An 18,995-nucleotide genomic window follows, 5' to 3' on the forward strand; every position below is an offset into this window, starting at 1 on the left:
CCAGTACCCAGTTACCAGCTTCCTGGGTGCTGCTATGAGGCAGTTATGGTGGTAACAGTTACCTCCTAATGCTACTTGCTGATCCCTGGATCGCAGCTAAGTAGTGTTTTTGATCTCAACAGCTCCTGACTCCCTGAATTCCTGCAGAAGGCAGAGGTTGCAGCTCCCCTGGCAGCTGAGTACTAGAGGTTGCTGGGGTGTTCTAGAAGTCATTCCCGGAGACTCAACAGGAGTTCCCTCCCCTCATCTTTCCAAAAGATTCTGCAAGCATTCAGTTTCTTATTATTCCATTCTGCTTAAAATACCTATTGTGGTTTCTATTTCCTGCAATGCAATTGAAATGGAATATGAAATTACATATTAAAAATTTAAATAAAAATAAGAAATGAAAGTCAATACTAAGAAAAAATTTAATTCTCAAAAAAGATTTCTTGAGCAGTGTGCCACCAAAGATGCTTCGTCTTTACTTTTTAAAAACTTCTTACTATCTCGGTAAATCATCAACTATTTAATGAGTACCTATTGGCTTAAGAGATGAGATAATTTAACACTTATCCTGTCAGATTAGAAATAAATGCCTATGTGAATACGTGAGAATCTTTGTGTGTGTACGTGTTAAGGAGACAAGACACAGTTTGTGTTTCTAATAAAATCCTAGGAGTAGAAGACAAATTCAAACATTCTGGTTGTTTTTATTTAACTCAAAATAGCTAATAACAAAAACATTTAAAAAATATCTGCAACACTTGACTATGCCGTTATTTTTGGTTGATGACACTTGATTATTTAGTTCTTGCTTGTTTCAACATGTAGGAACATATCTATCATAAACAGATCTCTAAAAGTTTGCAGTAGGCTTTAAACCTGTATATTTAGATCCTAATCAAAAACCATGATTTAGTTATTAGTTTTGAATCTAAATATTTTTCTCCCACACAGAAGCTTATTAAAACTAATAACCATAAATAGGCTACCTATTAATTAGTTTTTAATGAAATGCCCAAATACAGCACACACATACAGGTTGCAAATATGCTTTTAGCCTTTACTACTCAAAATATGAATGTCCATAAGATGTACAGAGGAGTTACATCATAAACACATTTCACTTACATCAATTCAATATATGAGGACAGTGAAAAGGAAAACAAGAGTAAATCCTGTGGCAATACCACCTATTCAATGAATGGATGCTCTTGAGTAAACCAAGATGAGTGTTGTCAATCTGGTGTTCCCTCAGTCACTGTCAGTTCCCATCTGTCTCTTACAGGGCAAGCATCTTACAGGGATAAGTGTGATTCTAGTGTTTAAAGGTATATGTTTTTCACAAAATCGCCCGTAACCAAACGCCAACAACTTCAATTGGTCTTCAACCAAAGAAACAGTCATTTCTTCCAATACTGGAGGAAGAACTGGTTGTGGTGGATGGACAGACCTCCAATATGGCGCCTTTCTAAACAGCTGTCAAGGCTAATCTTGAGACCTGATTTTATCCTATGTATTGACATTAAAAGCTAACCCCTGGTTATGATGCAACTCTGCTGTAATGTAAATAAAAATGCCATGATTTAAAAAATGCCCTAACATTATCAGTATAATTTAATTTCCAGTTTAGTTCCCTCCTCACATTTAGCACAGTGTGTTTCTATGATACGCCTCTGGTGCCAGCACTTCAGAATGTATCTATCACCGGCTGAGAAAAATCTCACGTTGAAAAGATTAGTGTGCTATGAAATCTGAACCAGGAAGCTCCCAAAGTTGATCAGTCTCAGTATGATTCAGGATAAGATTTTCAATTAGCAAATGGTGCAACTGCAGCAGACAGCAACTTTGTTTTGTTACACGCGCCGCTCCCAGGGATCTTCCAGAACCTTCTGTTTTTGGGTTTCTAAATTGGCAGCTACGTTCTTCTTCTTAAACACTTGGCCTCAGCACCACCCTGGTTCAGTTTCTATTTTTAGAAGCACCACTCTAACGGAAACATCCCTGCCCTGAATTAAGCTGGGACTGTGATGTGACCACTAGCTAGAGCTGTTATGTCATACAGTTTAGGTTAATTTGGTAGCTATCGATTTCCTTGACTATGACTTCGGAACTTGCTGCAGCTTCTTCTCGCCGCGTAGGATTCCTACCTGGGCTGTAGATGAGGGTAAAATATCCCATGGAGAACTCCTTCAATAACCACATTTGGAAAATCTGAAAAACAAAAGGAAAACTGCTCTCCTTATGCACATCGATAAATTTGAATTGCAGTTTGTAGACTCTAACGAGGCAGGTCCTGGGATAACGTCGGAATCTGCCTCGCCAGGCAGTTTGCCCTGGTTCCTGCTATCAGTCATGCCGCTGCAGCCCACAGCCGCTGGAGCGCACCGCCAGGCGCTGCAGGACTGCGCGGCCAGATTTGTAGCTTATTGATTTAAGGGATGTTCTCATGGTTAATGCTGCCGGGCCCCAGCTCTTTATCTGAATGTTTTCTCACAAGGAAGATGGATTACACTGGCAATTCAATTTCTAACAAAATCTCAATATACTTGAAGGAATTCCAAGATTTCTACTGGGAATACTTTGCTGCAGTTTTTCCATTGTGGTTTACAGCAGTGCTTCGTCCAAGTTGTCTTGAGTATGCGTGTGCTATTACACCAGCTTCTGGAGAGCAGTTAGATGGGGGCCTGTCTTCCTAACTTAAAAGGGCAAATTTCCGACAAAAGCCATCCTGTCAAACTTGAAAAATCAGCTACATTTTTATAGGAGATACCAAGGGAGCCCAGAGGAGTACAGTATGTTGTACCATGTTCCACTCAGCAGAGCAGGGAAAATACGGTTGCTTGAACAGGGGGACAAATCCATGCCATGGTTCAGAAGTTTAATTCCTAAACTTCGATCTGCACATAATTATATCCAGGATTTATGCTAAAGACAACCACTTTAAGCAAATATAGTTATTGTACAAGGAAATTAAGTAGTCCAATGTTTTTAGACAAAACATAATAAATGCATTCATTTACTATCCAACCTCTATAGAGTATCCACTACGTAAAACCACTTACAAGGGGACTGGAGTCATCGGGGGGGCAGACAGGCTCTCTGAGGACACACGAGGGAGCTAACCAGGTGGAAAGTGTGCGGCAGCAGGGAGCCTGGAGGGGGGTTCAAAGACCTAGATGGAGGCGAGTGTAGTAAGAGGAGCTGCGAGGAGGCCTGGGGCAGGGGCCAATTCAACCCAGGAAAGAATGGACAGGAATTCTGGCTTTATCTAAAAAGCAATGAGAAGCTATTGAAGGATTTTTAAGAGTGAGAGAGAACTGAATTGTGTTTTGAAAAGATGACTCTGGCTGCCATTCCGAGAGCAGACTGGAACAAGTCCAGAGTGGTGATGGATTCGACGTGACTAGGGAGGGATTTCATAATAGTACCTACCTGACAGGTTGTCGTAAAAATTGATGAGTGAGACAAAATGCTTCGACCTAAGCTTGGCACACGGTAAGTACCAGCTATTATTATGTACCAAGTACTCTCTAATTACTGGGATTATAAGTAAATAACAGTTCCCACCCAGGCCATGGAACTTACATGCTAGTCAGGGAGACAAGCAAATGAATAAACAAACAAAATAGGTGGGTCTTTTTTGTTTTTTTTGCTGAGGAAGATTGCTTGTGAGCTAACATCTGTTGCCAATCTTCCTTCATTTTTTATGTGGGATGCTGTCACAGAGTGGCTTGATGAGCAGTATGTAGGTCTGCACTTGGGATCTGAACCCATGAACCCCAGGTGTCCGAAGCGGAGCGTGAAAACTTAACCACTATGTCACTGGGCTGGCTGCCAAAACATGTTTTTTGTTTTATTTTAAAGATTGGCACCTGAGCTAACAACTGTTGCCAATCTTTTTTTTTTTCCTGCTTTTTCTCCCCAAATCACCCCAGTACATAGTTGCATATTTTAGCTGTGGGTCTTTCTAGTTGTGGCATGTGGGATGCCACTTCAGGGTGACCTGATGAGCAGTGCCATGTCCGTGCCCAGGATCCGAACTTGCAAAACCCTGGGCCGCTGAAGCGGAGCGTGCAAACCCAACCACTTGGCCACCGGACCGGCCCTCAAAATATGTTTTAAAAATATCTCCAATACATGAGTGTTCACTTACTTTTGGTTGATGACACTTGAATTTCCTAGTGTTTGCTTTAATCCAACATTTAGTAACATAATTTTTCATAAAACATTATCTTTAAAAGTTTGCAATAGGTCTTAAACCTGTATATTTAGATCCCAAACAAAAGCAATGATTTAGCTAAGTTAATTTTAATTCTAAATGAATTTCTCCCACAGAGAAGTGCACTGAAACCAATAGCCATAAATGGAGCTGTTGATTAATTTTCAGTAAAATGCCCAAACATTACATGCATTAGCATATATGCATTTTTCCTTTGCCACCTAAAATACAAAAGTCTATCTGAAGGTTAATGAAAGTACATCATAAACATATTTAGCTTAAATGGATTCAAATAGGCAAGTTCAGCAAAAACGGACAAAAAAGCAAAATAACATTAAATATTTTGGGTAATTCTACAGCACAATTATAGGTCAAGCAGTGACTTCAGGGCAAGGTAAAATATAAAGCTGGGCATGGGGCCAGAGGGTGAAAGGGGACAGGAAGGCGAGGCGGAAGACCCTTCTGTGAAGGCATCATTGGAACGAAGTGGCATATGAGCCAGCTGTGAGGGAGTCTGGGTGAAAGGCATTCCCGGTGGAGGGAAGAGCCCACGCCAAGGCCCGGTATTTATTGTCCAGCAAATGCTGAGCAGATGCTGGATGCTGGAGATTTAGATGGTGAATATGACAGAAAGAGAGACAAAAAAGGGAACAAAGTTTGTGATCATGACTATGAAAGAAGCAAACAGGGTGCTCTGATTCAAGTGAATGGGACGGACGTATTTTATAACAAGGTCCACCAACCAGTGACCAATGCTGAGACAATCAGAGGTCATTTTTTTTTCTCATCTGTCCCATTCCAAATGGAGTATGTATGACTTGGCTTCACCATAGGTATGATTTAATACAATGTCCATTATTGCTTGAATTACTCAGAAAACTTCCCTTGCCTTTGTTTTCCATTGAGAGTTGATGAGAGGGAAAGTGATTTAGGATAGGTTTTGCTGTTGTCATTTATTTTATAAACACTTACTGTGAACCTTTAAAAAAAATGGTGAATGGGGTGGAGGGACTCTGAGAGGCTTCCTGAGGGCAGTCGGCAAAGGCTCTCTGAAGTTGCAGCTGAAAGAGCCAGCAATGCAACTGTTTCTTGAACAAGGAGGAAGAAACAGCGAGTGCCCTGATGGGGACAGGAGTTCAGCACACGTGAGGCCCAGAAACAATTCCAGTGTGGCTGCAGCAGAGTGTGTGAGGGGGTCCCAGTAGAAACATGAGCCAGGGCCAGACCACAGAGGGCCCTGTAAGCCATGTAAGGGCCTGGAGCTCACAGAGACAGTTGGGGAGGAAATACAATATTGTGACTCAGCTGTATACACAAGGTAACCAAGGCCACAAGCAAGGAGAAGATTATTCAAAAGAAAGTGTAATGAGAAGAGGGGATAGTCTATGACAGCCTTCGGGTAAACTGCCAGAGATTGGAAGTACAGTAGAACAGGGGAAAAGCCAAGACAAGACAGTATTTGAAAGAGGAGAAAGTGGTCAACAGTGGCTAAGGCTGATGTGAGGTCAAGTAAGAGGAGGACTGGAAAATGTCCATAGAGTTTAGCCACTCTGCAGTCACTGGGCACCTGGGAAAGAGCTGTTCTGAATTTCCCAGAAAAATCAAACCAAAGGCCAAAAAGCATACACTAAGAGAATAACGTTGGATTATTAGCATTTAATAAGAAGATAGTGTTTAACTGTCAGAACTTTAAAGACAAACACTCCTCTACTTTTGTCGGTGCCCCTATACCTGTGAAGATATTTCCATATTCAGTATCCTCTGGAATAGTAACCTCAACATTTTGTTAAGAAATCTAATAACACAAAAATGTGATGCAAGTAAAATTTATCTTTAAATTAAATACAAAAGATTTGCAAGAATATACCACCTGGATAATACTTCTAAGACAATAAGAATCTGATTTACGAAATTGGGTTGGCCAAAATTCCAGGAAGACAGATCTAGTGACCGGGTCTCCAGTACCTGGTTCCATGCTGTCCATCAAACCCATGATTTTCATTTACTCTCAAGCAGGAGTCCTCTTTTTGTGCAAGTCATTTATCCACACCAACATTCTACCAATGGTACATACTTATTAATCTTTCTAGCTCCAGACATTCACCCCGATGAAAGAACCCAGAAAGCTTCTCCTGTTCTTCATTGCCAAGCCAGGTGCATAGCACATGCTGCTTAAAAAGCTAGATGAATAGGATTTAAGGATCATAAAACACCTTTCTTCTTCTACAAAGCATCCTGGCTATTCTAGTCCACAGCGATCATCCCACTCTCTGTACTTCTGTAGGAATTTCAGTCAAATGCATGAACTATTTGAGCACAAACAATACCTGGAAAAAGTACTTGTGGAACCATTTTTAAAAGATATTAAGAATACTTTAGGGCCGACCCCGTGGCCTAGCAGTTAAGTTCAGGGCACTCTGCTTCAGCAGCCCAGGTTTGTTCGGTTTCTGGGCACAGACCTACACCACTCGTTGGTGGACATGCTTCGGTGGTGTTCTTCATACAAAATAGAGGAAGGCTGGCACAGATGTTAGCTGAGGGTGAATCTTCCTGAAGCAAAAAAGAGGAAGATTGGCAACAGACGTTAAATCAGGGAACATCCTCTTCAGCAAAAAAAAAAAAAAAAGAAAAAAGAAAAAGAATACTTTATAAAACATTACCCATTTAATCTAGACTAGGCTACATCATGAATATTTTTAAATGTAACATTTTGTTAACATAGTATCAACTATTATAACATGTGCATTTGTTAACCATGGGAAGAAAATGCTAATGACAGGAATTATTCCTCACTGAAAGGATTCTATAGGAAAAATACTATAAGACCATATTCGAAGGCAGCTGTCTCTGATCAGGGTGCTAGGAATGGTCCCTCAACGGAGCTGGGCTGCATCCTGGCCAGCCTTCCTTAAACTGACAGGTAAGTGGGTGATCAGAGTACACGCATCCCTGCTACAGAGAACAGCCCGTCTCTCTTGCTGGTCATAAGGCTTTATTGTCAGAATGTAAGAATGATTTCAACAGATAATTTACCTATTGCTATTTAGTTGCTATCTACTTAGTTACTTTCAGAGACAAAGGCTGAAAATTCACTACAGCCATGTGCTGAATAATGACAGTTCGGACAACGATGGACCACATATATGACAGAGGTCCCATAAAATCACTACCACACAGGCTAGGTATGTAGTAGGCTCTACCATCTAGGTTTGTCTAAGTACGTTCTATGATGTTCGCACAATAACAAAACTGCCTAAAGACACACTTCTTAGAATGTATCCCGTTGTTAAGTGATTCATGACTGTATACGCCAAGAGCACAGAAGGAGAAATTAGGCAACCAGGGTCCACCCATCAGCATGTGAGACTGGGCAAATCAGGACCTCCCTGGGCTCCAATTTTCTCATTAGCCACTGATGATACCTGCTCCGCCTATTTCATAGGTTGTTAAGGAAATTAAATGAGATAATATTGGAGAACGTACTTATGAAGAGCTGCCTAACAGAACACTGTGAGAGGGGACACATTAATTTAAATTTCTTGGCACAAAGGACTCAGGCTAAAATATTGGTTACATTTATACTTAAATTAATTCACTGTATTTAAATAGACTACTTTTAAAAATATATATTCATCATCAAAGATGCTATAATCTAAATGGAAATGGGGGTACACATGCAATGCACATACACAGCTTTGGGGAAGAAGCATTTTAAAAAAGGCCAGAGCCTCGGATTCAAACCCTCGTATCTGGATAAAAACAAGCAGAGGCCAAAATAACTGCTAAAAAAGATTAAAGACAATAAATATCTTTCCTCCTTATTACTCTAATTCAAAATAGCCTGGCAAGAGAGAAAGAAAAATTACATTTCCTCCTGAAAGGCCTGCCCCAATTAAAATTCTGAATGTCTCTTACACCAAGAGCACTGGTTTATTGGCAGATTATTAAGCCCTGGACCAATGTCACTCTGTTAGACCTGTATTAAAAACGCGGTTTATGTGGTGCAGGGTCAGATCAGTAAAGAGCTGTTAGCAGATGACAGGTTTGATTACCACTGGCTGCAGGCAAGACGTATGGATCCCTGAGGAACAGCAGAACCGGCTGGTGGGACAGTTTGCTGGAAAGGTCAAGAACAGGCATGTCAGCATCAGGGGACGACGGTAAACAGAAAACACTACAAACTAGCTTTGAGGGGATCAAACTGCTGTGCAGGGACATCTCAAGGTTTACGTATCTAACGGTGCGGGTGAATAATAGCAAGCAGAAATGGAGGGACAAACCAGCACCGCGCTCATCTTCCAAACATTTCTTTGTGGAAGTTGAAGCAAATGTACAATCTATATAATAAATCACTGCTGAAAAGTGCTGTTGTTTTGTAAATCTTGCAGTATGATGATTGATAAAACAACATCCTTATTACTTGTATGAAACTATAGAGGACACTTCTTTCTTCTCTCCTAGATGTAACTGGTTACTGCTGGAACTTCCGATCAAATATTTATAATCTTAAAATCAATTTCCTAATGAAGGTTTTCAAGAAAATCATGACCTGAAACATTTATTCCACAGTAATTAAACAGTTAACACAACCAGAGTCCTAGTCCTGGTTTGTACAATGCCTGATGGACCAGTATTAGTTCTTACCTTGACTCTTCGGATTCTGTCTCATCAAAAGATCTAAAAATTTTTAAAGAAAAAGAAAAAGACCACATAAGTTGAGTCACTGTTTATGCCAACAAAGGGAAAAACAGCCAGTATTCTTAGAGCTCCAAATGGGAGAGATTTTGAAAAGAGAATCAGGTGTTTTCACAGAGTCACAGCATGGCTGATGCCTCATTCTAAAGAATCTTAACACTGCAATATGCTTGAATTGCAATTTTCCTGAAGATCACTTCAAAATCCTATGGTTTCACTTTTGGGCTTATATAATGGAGAAAAGATTTCACTCACTGTATTCCCAACATCTCTTCTTAAAAATACACAACCAAATATGAAGCTCCACCTCCCAGTAAATGCACACAAGTTGGAACAGGACACACTGACAACGCATATTCTGTGGTGAGCTGTATAATTTGTGCTCTGGGGTGAGTGGAAAGGGATCCTAAGTAAACACTGCCGGTGAGAGCTGTGTGACAGGTGTTTGCAGCTTCTCATACAGCAGACGGAAGGGGTTTAACAGGACTTTGGGTGTGGTTAGCTCAAACGTCTTGTAGTCAGTGTGGTCCTTCAGGCAGGTCTGGAGGCAGCAAGAGAATGGATAAAAGCCTCTCCCCTGCTTGGATTTGCAGAGAGTTTGTGAAGACGTGTTTCTCTGCAAGTGGATGCAATGTGTCAGGGATGTTGCTGACTGCCTTCGGAGGCCAGTCCAACACAAGTCAAGCTTCCCAGAGCTGGGAGAGTGGCTTATTTCAGAGTTAATTCTTCAGAACTTCTCCTAATTGCTGAGGATATCGAAGGTCTGGTTCCTGGTAGACAGAGATTAGGATCTGCAGCCCCACATTCAGAAGTTCCTCAGGGGGAGACAGCAGGACAGTGGGGAAAGAGCTTACGCCGGAAGGCCTGGGCTCTGCCAGCTACAAGGCAAGAGATCTTGGGAAAGGCACTTAATTCCTGTGTCTGTTTGCTCAACTCTAAAATAAAGGGATTTGGGTAAAATCATCTCTAAGGTAATTTACAGCTTTAAAATTATATAAATATATCTGCCAAGGGGATATAGACTTTAATCAAGTATCCACAAATAAATATATTAGTCTCTAAACAGGCTATCTTAGATTCAGAATTCCCATCATGTAATATCACTCCATGTAACAGCATAATTTAAAAAGTCAATTCCTTAAGTCTAAACCTGAGTTACCGAGCCTTGGCCATTTGGCAGTAATATTGGGATGAGGACTTAGGAGGAATTCCTCTGACTACAAGCAGGGGGCGAGCGCGTGCTGTCCCAAGCCAAAAGAATGGGCGTGGCTAGGCTGGCCCTTCTGGCACCACTTGGGCTATTTGTTATGGCAGTAAGTGGTTGGAGAATAACTTAAAATCCATGTCCAATACATAAACAACAATTCTTACCCACAACTCTCTGCCTTTGGTAGAGAGGGCAAGTGTCGCACATTTAGGAAATCAAGAAACAGTTTGGGAAGTTCTTCATTTTCTAAAATGACAGCCTGTGAAAGTAGAAAACAGAATAGAAAGGGAAGTTTGCTAGGCAATCAATCAAATGAACTATTTCAAAAAGTCATAACCATCCATCAAAGTTCTTACCAGCATCATTCCTCACAATCAACATGAGGAGTGGTCCCCATTTTACCCACCAAGAATTCAGGCTGGCACAAACGCTATTCAGTGTCAGCAAATGCTCCATTTTATCTATTCTTTCACCAACCAGCATTTACGGAGCATCTACTATACTTCAGATGCTGACTAGAGAGCAAGAGAGTGGAGTACCAGGTAGACATAGTTCCTGCCTTCATGGTGATTCTAATCCAGAGTATTTAAAAACCCTGGGAACATCAATAATACTGCTAAGATATGTACATCAGATTTTCTTTACTGAGTGATAAAGTGGCCTGGTGTGTGTGTGTGCATATCCACAAGAGACCACTGCTGTTTAGGAAATACTATACATGGTTTTTTTAACTGGAAGATTTAGTCAAGATCCCTCAGCTCTCACCTGTTTCGGCATTAGGATCAACTGACATTTACTGCTATTTCGATGGCTCCACTTAAAGGGTCAGTAACAACTTTACCACTAAGTGTAAATCCGCATATATACTGAAAAAAAATCTATAGAGTTCTTCCATTTAGGGAGCTCTGCTAAAAAGCAGCATAATGGCATAACCATGTCAGTTCTCAGATATCCAGATTATGCAATTTTAAGGACAAATCTAATGGAGAACTACAGAGTGCATTTTTATACATATCTATTTTTAAAAAGTCTGCTAGAGTGTGTGAACTGATTGTGCATTTGCCCCTCCCTCCCTTTTTTTTTTACAAAGATCATGGAAAAAGCAGACTGTACAATAATCTCTGAAATTAATATAACTATTCTCAAGGGTTATTTTTATAATTTACCATGACTTTTTTTCCCTAGTAAGCACATGCTGTTTAAAGAACAATGAGAATTGATGTGAAATGTCACTCACACAGCTGATCAAGAACAGTTTTGCAAGGTGACGCATATGGGACATAACAAATGACAAAAGTAAGGTCAAGTTATATGAATCTTATACATACATAATTCTATATAACGTACTGTTTTTAGCCATAATTTACATACTGAGCTATCCCGTCTCTCCAGGTTTTTGGAATACTGTAACTCAGTTCAGGACACAGAAATGGAATGAGCAGCCACACAGGTCTCCAGTCCTTGCAGGCTGACCTCCACTACATTAGCGCTCACTCTTCCTGCTGTTCTAGCCCTGGAGACGGGTCGTCTGGAGAGCCAGCCCTGTCTGGAGCTCTTACTAGTCCTTTCATAGCCCATTGTACCACTGAGGCTTAAGGAATAAAAAAGAGAAGAAAAGGAAAGTACTTGGGATTGTACTTTATTCATTAAACAAATATTTACTGAGCATCTATTATATTAGGCACTGAGATATGGCAGTGAATATTACAAGTCCAGCAGAGTGTGGGCTGGTGGAGAAAATTAGCTACAAACAAGTAAACAAACACACACATAACCTAAACTTGCCTTAGAATGTAGTGATATAAAACTGAAAAACTGTACTACTCTCTAAATATTTTCCCATCCATCCATCTTCCCACCCACTCACTGACCCATCCATCCATCTAAAACGTTGACTCTTTTCTTGATTATAAAACTAGAAAATAAAAAACTCATAAAATAAAGAAAAAAACTCCTCTATCCAGAGGCATACTTTCATTACTATTTCAGTTAATTTTCTTCAAACCATTTGACCTTCATCTAAATTTTTATCTACCTGAGGAAATATTTGGGGTGGCCAGACGGTCATTATTTCAGTACCCAGAACTCAAAGGTTCTAGGAATCATCATACACATGAAGCTCCAAAGAATTTTTGCCATAACGCAAGTTGCAATGATTATCTACTTACTTCTAGATATCTGATTAAGAGGATGATATAATACCTATTTGAATAACAAAGCTTAATGTTGTAACAAATACAGAGTTATTCACCTAAGCAATAGTTTTAATTATGTGTACAAGTGGTAGCTCTCAGACTGAAAAAAAAAAATTGGGGTGGGGGTAACAGTCTTATCTCCACCCCCACCTTTTAAAATAAATTAAATCAATAACAAGTGTGGGACACTTTTAATGACCTGAACTACTTAATTTCCAGGATCTTTAGACATGTCATCCATCACTGCAGTATGGAGGAAGACATCTCTTGAGTGTTCAGGGGGTTACTTTGGTTTTATTAATGCAAGATTTAGGGAATTTTAACAAGGTGAATTGTTTATTTGCCTTGACAGATTGGCTTACAAGGCACCGGCTACATCTACAGCATGATCATTAATGACAAAAGACAGGCAAAAAGCTGTTTACACTGCAACACCAGGACAAGAATTAATCCTGCTCAGCCTCTCACATGGAGTATTCAAATAGATGATCACATTGTTTAGGTAAGATATACTGACAAAAAAAGAAATATGGAAAACTCCAGAAATCTGTGAGCACTGTTGTTAAATGTTCACTGAATATTCTCAAATAATATTTTCTGTAAAGCCATGACCAATATGGATTTCAGGATTTACAGTTATAAAGAAAGCCCCTTCAGGGAGTTAGGTTAAGCATTTAGCTCTACGGTGGGAGTATTTTCTAAACCCTGCTAAGAAGGCTTCTAAGAAAATAATTAATACTTAGGCACAGAGATAGAGGGTAATATAGTAGAACTTGCCTAATTTAATAAAGTATGTACAAGTGACATGACTGTTATTAGTTAGCCCAGAGATGCAAAAGAGAAATTAAATTAGTTCAACCAAATCTTTTGGTTCATAAACACATGATTTCATTCCATGAGAGACCCAACAGTGAAGTGGGGCCTCACACCTGTTCCATTCACATCTTCTTCAGTTTCTTGAAAAGCTTTTGCTCAAGAAGAACTCCTTCTTGAAGCTGCACCCTGGGCCATCCCACATGCTTGGGACCCTAGTCTGGTTTAAATCACCCAACTTTATTCAATAGATAAGCTATTTTTAAAATGTACATAAATGACATTTTTTAATATCAAATCATATTTCTCCATGGTTTTAGCTTGCTTATCTTTAGTTTTGATTAATCTTCAATGTTTGCCATTTTCATTCTTTCGCGAGGCAGCGTAGAAGGAAGAATATGGCTTTAGAGCAAGACCTGGGTTCGAACACCTCCTTTGCCTACCTTAAAGGGTTACTGCGAGGATTAGATGATGTCTTCAAGAGTCTCTGGCACAAAATTAGCATTCAATAAATGTTAATTCTGTTTCCTTTGAATCTTATTGTTGTATCAATTCCCAACAATCTATTTTATTGGTTTTGGAAGTCTGGATTACTGTCCATCTAGCGAACAGAGCTTCTTAGCCCTCTGTGATTCATGGATCCCTCTGAAAATCAGATGAGAGCTGAGAATCTTGCTTGCTAAAAAACACACATACATAGATAACTGTGCCAGCCGTGGCAGGGGGTTCACAGGCCCCTGACAGCCCAGCTAAGGACGCCCGTTTTTGGCTCCGATGTGGCAGTAACGCTGCTGGGCACACTCTTCGTTTGGCCTGACGCCTGAAGCACTGCTGGGCCTGTGCTGTGCGCCGGCTCCCCAAAGGCCGCGCTGGCCTCTTGCTTCAGTTCTCCACCTCTTTGTCAATTAGAACCCCGCTGGAGCGTGGGCCGCCCCGCTACTGGCATTCATTAGTGCTTTCAGCTCTGGGCTGTGGCTGAAAATATTTGCCTGCCAGTGAGGCTACCCTGGTGAAGGTTTCTTTCTGATCAACCAATATCTACTGCTGGACCACATTAAGAAAGTAGTTCATATTCATGGCTTTTGTATCTTCTATATGGAACTCCAGAATTCAACAACCTATGGTATTGAGGGTTCCCATTACTGCTGGCTCAGAGGACAGCTGATGAGGCACTATATGCCACACGTGTTAGGGGCATTTTGAACCACTAGGCAGTGATGGGTCACAGGTCTAGTGCTATCAAGCTGATTAACTAATAACTCTGATGGCAGAGTTCTGACACGGATGTAAGTTGGAATGCATGGTTGGGAAACTAATTTATGCATTAAAACTTCATAATTCAAAATGAACATAAGTTGGAGAAAAAGTTGGAAATAAATCCCAATAAATTAACTTTTACAGGTATAAGTACCAAGTCAAATATTATAAGAGGCAGAATTAATTATCCAGATGCAAGATGGAGAGTAGTGTTTGTGTACAAGTGCTGTTGGTCTCAAGTGGTAGGTCAGCAAGAAGTGCTGCTCCATAAAGTGTCAAATGAGCTGAGGAATCCTCTTACTCCACTTAACGGAACATTATCTAGCCCCTAAAGAAAGAGAAATAAGAATAAACTTAGGAAGAGCTAGAGGCAAGCAATGAAAATAACTAAAAGATTCAAGATAGTTTCCACAAGAAGAGGTCACCCAATAGTGGGTACCAAGCATGGAATGAGGCAGTAGAGGGCCAAGGAGATAATGTGGTCTTTAAGTTAACCAACCATTCTGTGAAGGAGGGTGGCGATTTTCAAAGTTGCTGGAACAAGAAGAAAGTACTGTCCAAACCAGCAGAGAAGGAGTCTTTCTCTAATTGAAGCCTGTGCAATAAAACCAGCAAAACTAGGAGCCAGCCTGGTGGCCTAGTGGTTAAGTGTGCACAATCTGCTGTGGCAGCCTGGGGTTTGCAGGTTCGGATCCCAGGAGCAGACCTATACACTGCTCATCAAGCCATGCTGTGACCACATCCCGCATACAAAAAATAGAGAAAGACTGCCACAGACGTTAGCTCAGTGTCAATTTTCCTCAAGCAAAAAAAGAGGAAGATTGGCAACAGATGTTAGCTCAAGGCCAGTCTTCCTCACACACACACACACACAAAACAAACCGACCAACTAGCAAAAGTGGCACATGCATGGGAAGAGTAGGCATAAGAGCGTCTATATAACCTGGGATCTGAAAGTCTTTTAGTTGCTCTTTCATGCACATGCAGATTGGAGATGCTGTAGAATTAACAGGAAAACTCACTGAAGAAATCTTCAACCAATTTATCACTTAGGAAGTATAAAACCCAGCTTATTATTAAGATGCACACAGGAAATGGGGTTAAATTAAAGAACTATAACTAGTGTATGATGCACTCTGTAAGAGACTTTGCCATTACTACATCTAACTCAGATAAACATTAAAACTGGGCAATCGTGTACCTTCTAAGAAGCAAAAAAATAATTATTCTTTATACAGTCTTACTCACTTTCAGAAGAATAAATGATTTTCCTTAAGACAGACTGGATATTCCTTCAGAAATATCACTCTAAAAGAAGCCTGGAAAAAATCTCATACTCTACAAAAACATTTACAAAAAAATTGCCTGAATAGGGCAGAAAAACAACAGCATTGCTACCAGCATCCCCTGCAAGCTCAGTGTTTACTCCAGGAGAAATGTCTTTTTTATTGAAGAGGTGCAATTATCATCATGTAACACAAATCACAAAATTCCGATTTTTCTACCTTATCAGTTTTATAAAATCATGTTCCCAAAGGATGCCATTGATTAGTTGCACATGTCCTTTCTGTGACATCCCAAATACCTAATTGTCAGTTATCTTTTCTTCTTCGGTAAGTAAAATGTAGTCACAAAATTACAGAGGGACCTGTTCTGCCTTAACCTTCGCTAGATGCCATCATGCAGTGGAAAACACTGGTAAAATATCACAGGACAACACTGTCCGACAAGGGAGACATATAAACACTGTAATGATTTCCCACGAGTTTCCATTTTAGAAAATTGTCACTAAGGCGAGCATAAACGGTGACACATCTCCACCGAGGACACGGCGAAATCGAACGCTGGCATTCTAGTTAGGTCCAAACCTACCTAGCAGCCAATTATAACAGGCACGGAACATCGTGTTGAAAACTTGGACAAGACCACTTTGCTAACCTTCCACAGTCACTGCACAAAGCTGCGTTGTTTTCACTGATTTGATCCTTTCACTCCCTTTCCAAAACATTAAAAAAAATCCCCACATTTCTTCCCATTGTCCATCAAGATTTGTTACAAACTGCAGGGAACGTCTGCCACAAAAGCCAGGGTACTGAATGAAGCCCTTTTCCTATTCCATCCAGTTTGGTCTGAAAGGTCTGATTGTTGGGTGATGAAGTTCATGACAGTCTTTCCTCTCTTCCCCAGGAAAGATGCTGCAAACCATACCTACTGCAGAGGCGCAGCTAAGAGCAGGGAGGGAGAAAAATCAATACCTCTTCACTGCCGAAAGTGGGCCACAGTGTCACTGTCCTCTGGGACCGAAACTTACCAGCTCACAGAGGCTTTGCAGCCTCAGTCTTCCACTTCCCCACTGCCCAGCACTTGCTCGCAATTCCAAATAGTGAGCCACAGTAAGGTTACCAAAGGAACACTTTTAAAAAGTCAGCCAGTAAACAGATCTAAGAAGGCTCACGACCACCTAAAAAATAAAAATCACATGTGCTTCTGAGGAACCCATGGCACCACGCAGCCTTCTTTTTGTGTGTAACACCAATCCCAGGACACGTCTACTCAGTGCCCAGTAAAAACGGGCACTATTCATAGAATTCAAACTGCTATGGTGTCTCAGGGCTTTACAGACCATCTTGCAAGAAATCTGAGGAGCTGCACCAAAAGCTGAATGCTGACAAGGACCTGTTTAAAACAGTAAACAATCTGAGCAAAGAAATAATGTAATTTGGCGTAAGAGAGATTTGAAAGAAGAAATATAATTTCTGATAATATGGCTAAAAAGACAAAACTAACCATGGAACAACAGAAACTATCTTTTGAATTATTTTAATATCAAAATTTATGCTCTGTATGTTTCTGGAAAATCTAAGCATATAAAAAATATTTATTTAGCACATACTAAGTACAACCACTGGCACAATGGTTAGCCAAACCAACATGGCCCTGCCCTCCCAGCACTTACAGTCTAGGGGGGAAGATGGATGGTGTTCACACCACAGCAAACAATGTGAGACTACAAACTGAAACAAGTACCCGAAGGGAAGGAGGTAGCTTCTTTAAGCGTTAGAAACAAAGCATCCTTATTACCCTGTGGGGTAAGGAAAGCTTCCCTAGGAAGGTGCCCTTGAGCTGGGAGTTGAATGGGCTGAGAGGGTAAAGGGAGTGGGATATTCAGATGGGAAACCAGCATGTTCAAAAGCCTGTGGAAGGTGGAAGTGCAGCATTAGAAAAACGGAAAGGTGGCCAGTGTGCCTGAGGAAACAGCGAAACTGAGCAATTAAGTCGGAGGACCTGAGTTGGGGAGGTTGGGTGGGGCTTCCAGGTCACGTGAAGGATTTTGCTCTTTCTCCTCTGTGGATCTGGAGGCTGGTGAGTGGTGTTACCCGGAGGGGTGGTAGATGGGGTATCTAGGTATACATCACATCATCTGATTTGTATTCTGACGACAACTGGAACAGCAGTAGTGTTCCTCAGAGCCAGTAAGCACGCATCAAATCCTTTCTTTGGCTGTCTCTACACTGCTTCTTAATCAATCCATGGACTTAATTTTAATGACTATATTTTCATTTCATATTTGGTTCCTTTTCAAATCTGCCTGCTCTGTTTTCTTAGATTCTTGATCTTTCTTATGCCTTCAATTATTTTAGACATTTTAATTGGAGGTTTCCATTAAATTGTCCTTTTACTTGCAGTTCTTGGGATTTAAACCTACTTTGTGTCTGCTGACTCTCACTCATGCCCGTTTACTTCCTTCTGTGTTTTGTAGTTTTGGGTCATGAACTCGTCTGCAGCAGAGCTTTACCTGTGGGAAGGCCAGGCCAGACTCAAAGCCTATCTTCTCCCAGTGGTTCTGCTTCTGCTCCTAGGAAGCAGATCCTTGACCAAGATCCTAGGGATATATTCAGTGTTGAGCCAATGATTATTTTAACTTTTTAGATTGGGGGTTATAAGACCATACAGATATTGAAACTCTAAACCATAAAATCTCATAAAACACAGCTGGAAAGCTTTAGAGAAGCATTTGTCCATGCTCAGTGTATTTTTCATAGGCAAATGGTCTATGTCGGGGGTTAAGCAACATAATTAATTGTGATTCAGGAAACCAAATATTAGAATTTCCATTTATTTTAAATTTAATAATAAAGAAATCTATCTTTTCTAATTTTTAAGGTATGGATTTATAGTAGTACATACATATAACATTATTAAATATGCACATATTTGAGTATTATGCTCATTTTTTTGATAGGGACATATAGTCATAGGCCAGTAGCCTATGTCTCTGAGTAGAGGGCAGTAAAGAGTTTATATGAGCCACTAAGACCCAATCTATTCAAACAACACTACTGAAATAGTCTGCCATTGCCTAGTTTATCCTTTTATAGAAGGTGTATCTCTATTATTGGAAATGCCCTTCCCACCTCTTTTCAACTGGCCAACTCCTACTTATCCTTCAAATCTCAGCTCAAGTGTGACCTCCCTTAGGAAATTTTCCCCAAACCCTCAGGTTGAGGGTTTTTTTTTTTAAGATTTATCATCTTCTTTTTTAAAGATTGGCACCTGAGCTAACAACTGTTGCCAATCTTTGTTTTTTTTCCTGCTTTTTCTCCCTAAGTCCACCCAGTAAATA

General features: G+C 40.4%; 1 protein-coding gene across 25 annotated transcripts in view; it reads right to left on the reverse strand.

Annotated features, from left to right (window-relative positions):
• Positions 1-668: 668 nt before the first annotated feature.
• SNX24 (sorting nexin 24) overlaps positions 669-18,995 on the reverse strand; it is a 140,949-nt gene continuing 122,622 nt past the window's right edge. For 19 of the 25 annotated variants that reach the window (XM_070517522.1, XM_014859561.3, XM_044780506.2 and 16 more), the window contains 4 exons: positions 10,271-10,365; positions 8,849-8,881; positions 8,257-8,321; positions 669-2,196 (listed from right to left, as the gene is read on the reverse strand). In XM_070517522.1, coding sequence (XP_070373623.1) covers positions 2,129-2,196; positions 8,257-8,321; positions 8,849-8,881; positions 10,271-10,365 — 261 coding nt within the window. In that variant the 3' untranslated portion in view covers positions 669-2,128. Of the gene's footprint in view, positions 2,197-6,531; positions 6,755-8,256; positions 8,322-8,848; positions 8,882-10,270; positions 10,366-18,995 lie in introns of all 25 variants that reach the window. The other 6 variants (XR_011505884.1, XR_011505882.1, XM_070517521.1 and 3 more) reach the window with 4 other exon arrangements.

Source organism: Equus asinus, chromosome 9 (genome assembly GCF_041296235.1).
Source record: "Equus asinus isolate D_3611 breed Donkey chromosome 9, EquAss-T2T_v2, whole genome shotgun sequence".
NCBI classification, from domain to species: domain Eukaryota; kingdom Metazoa; phylum Chordata; class Mammalia; order Perissodactyla; family Equidae; genus Equus; species Equus asinus.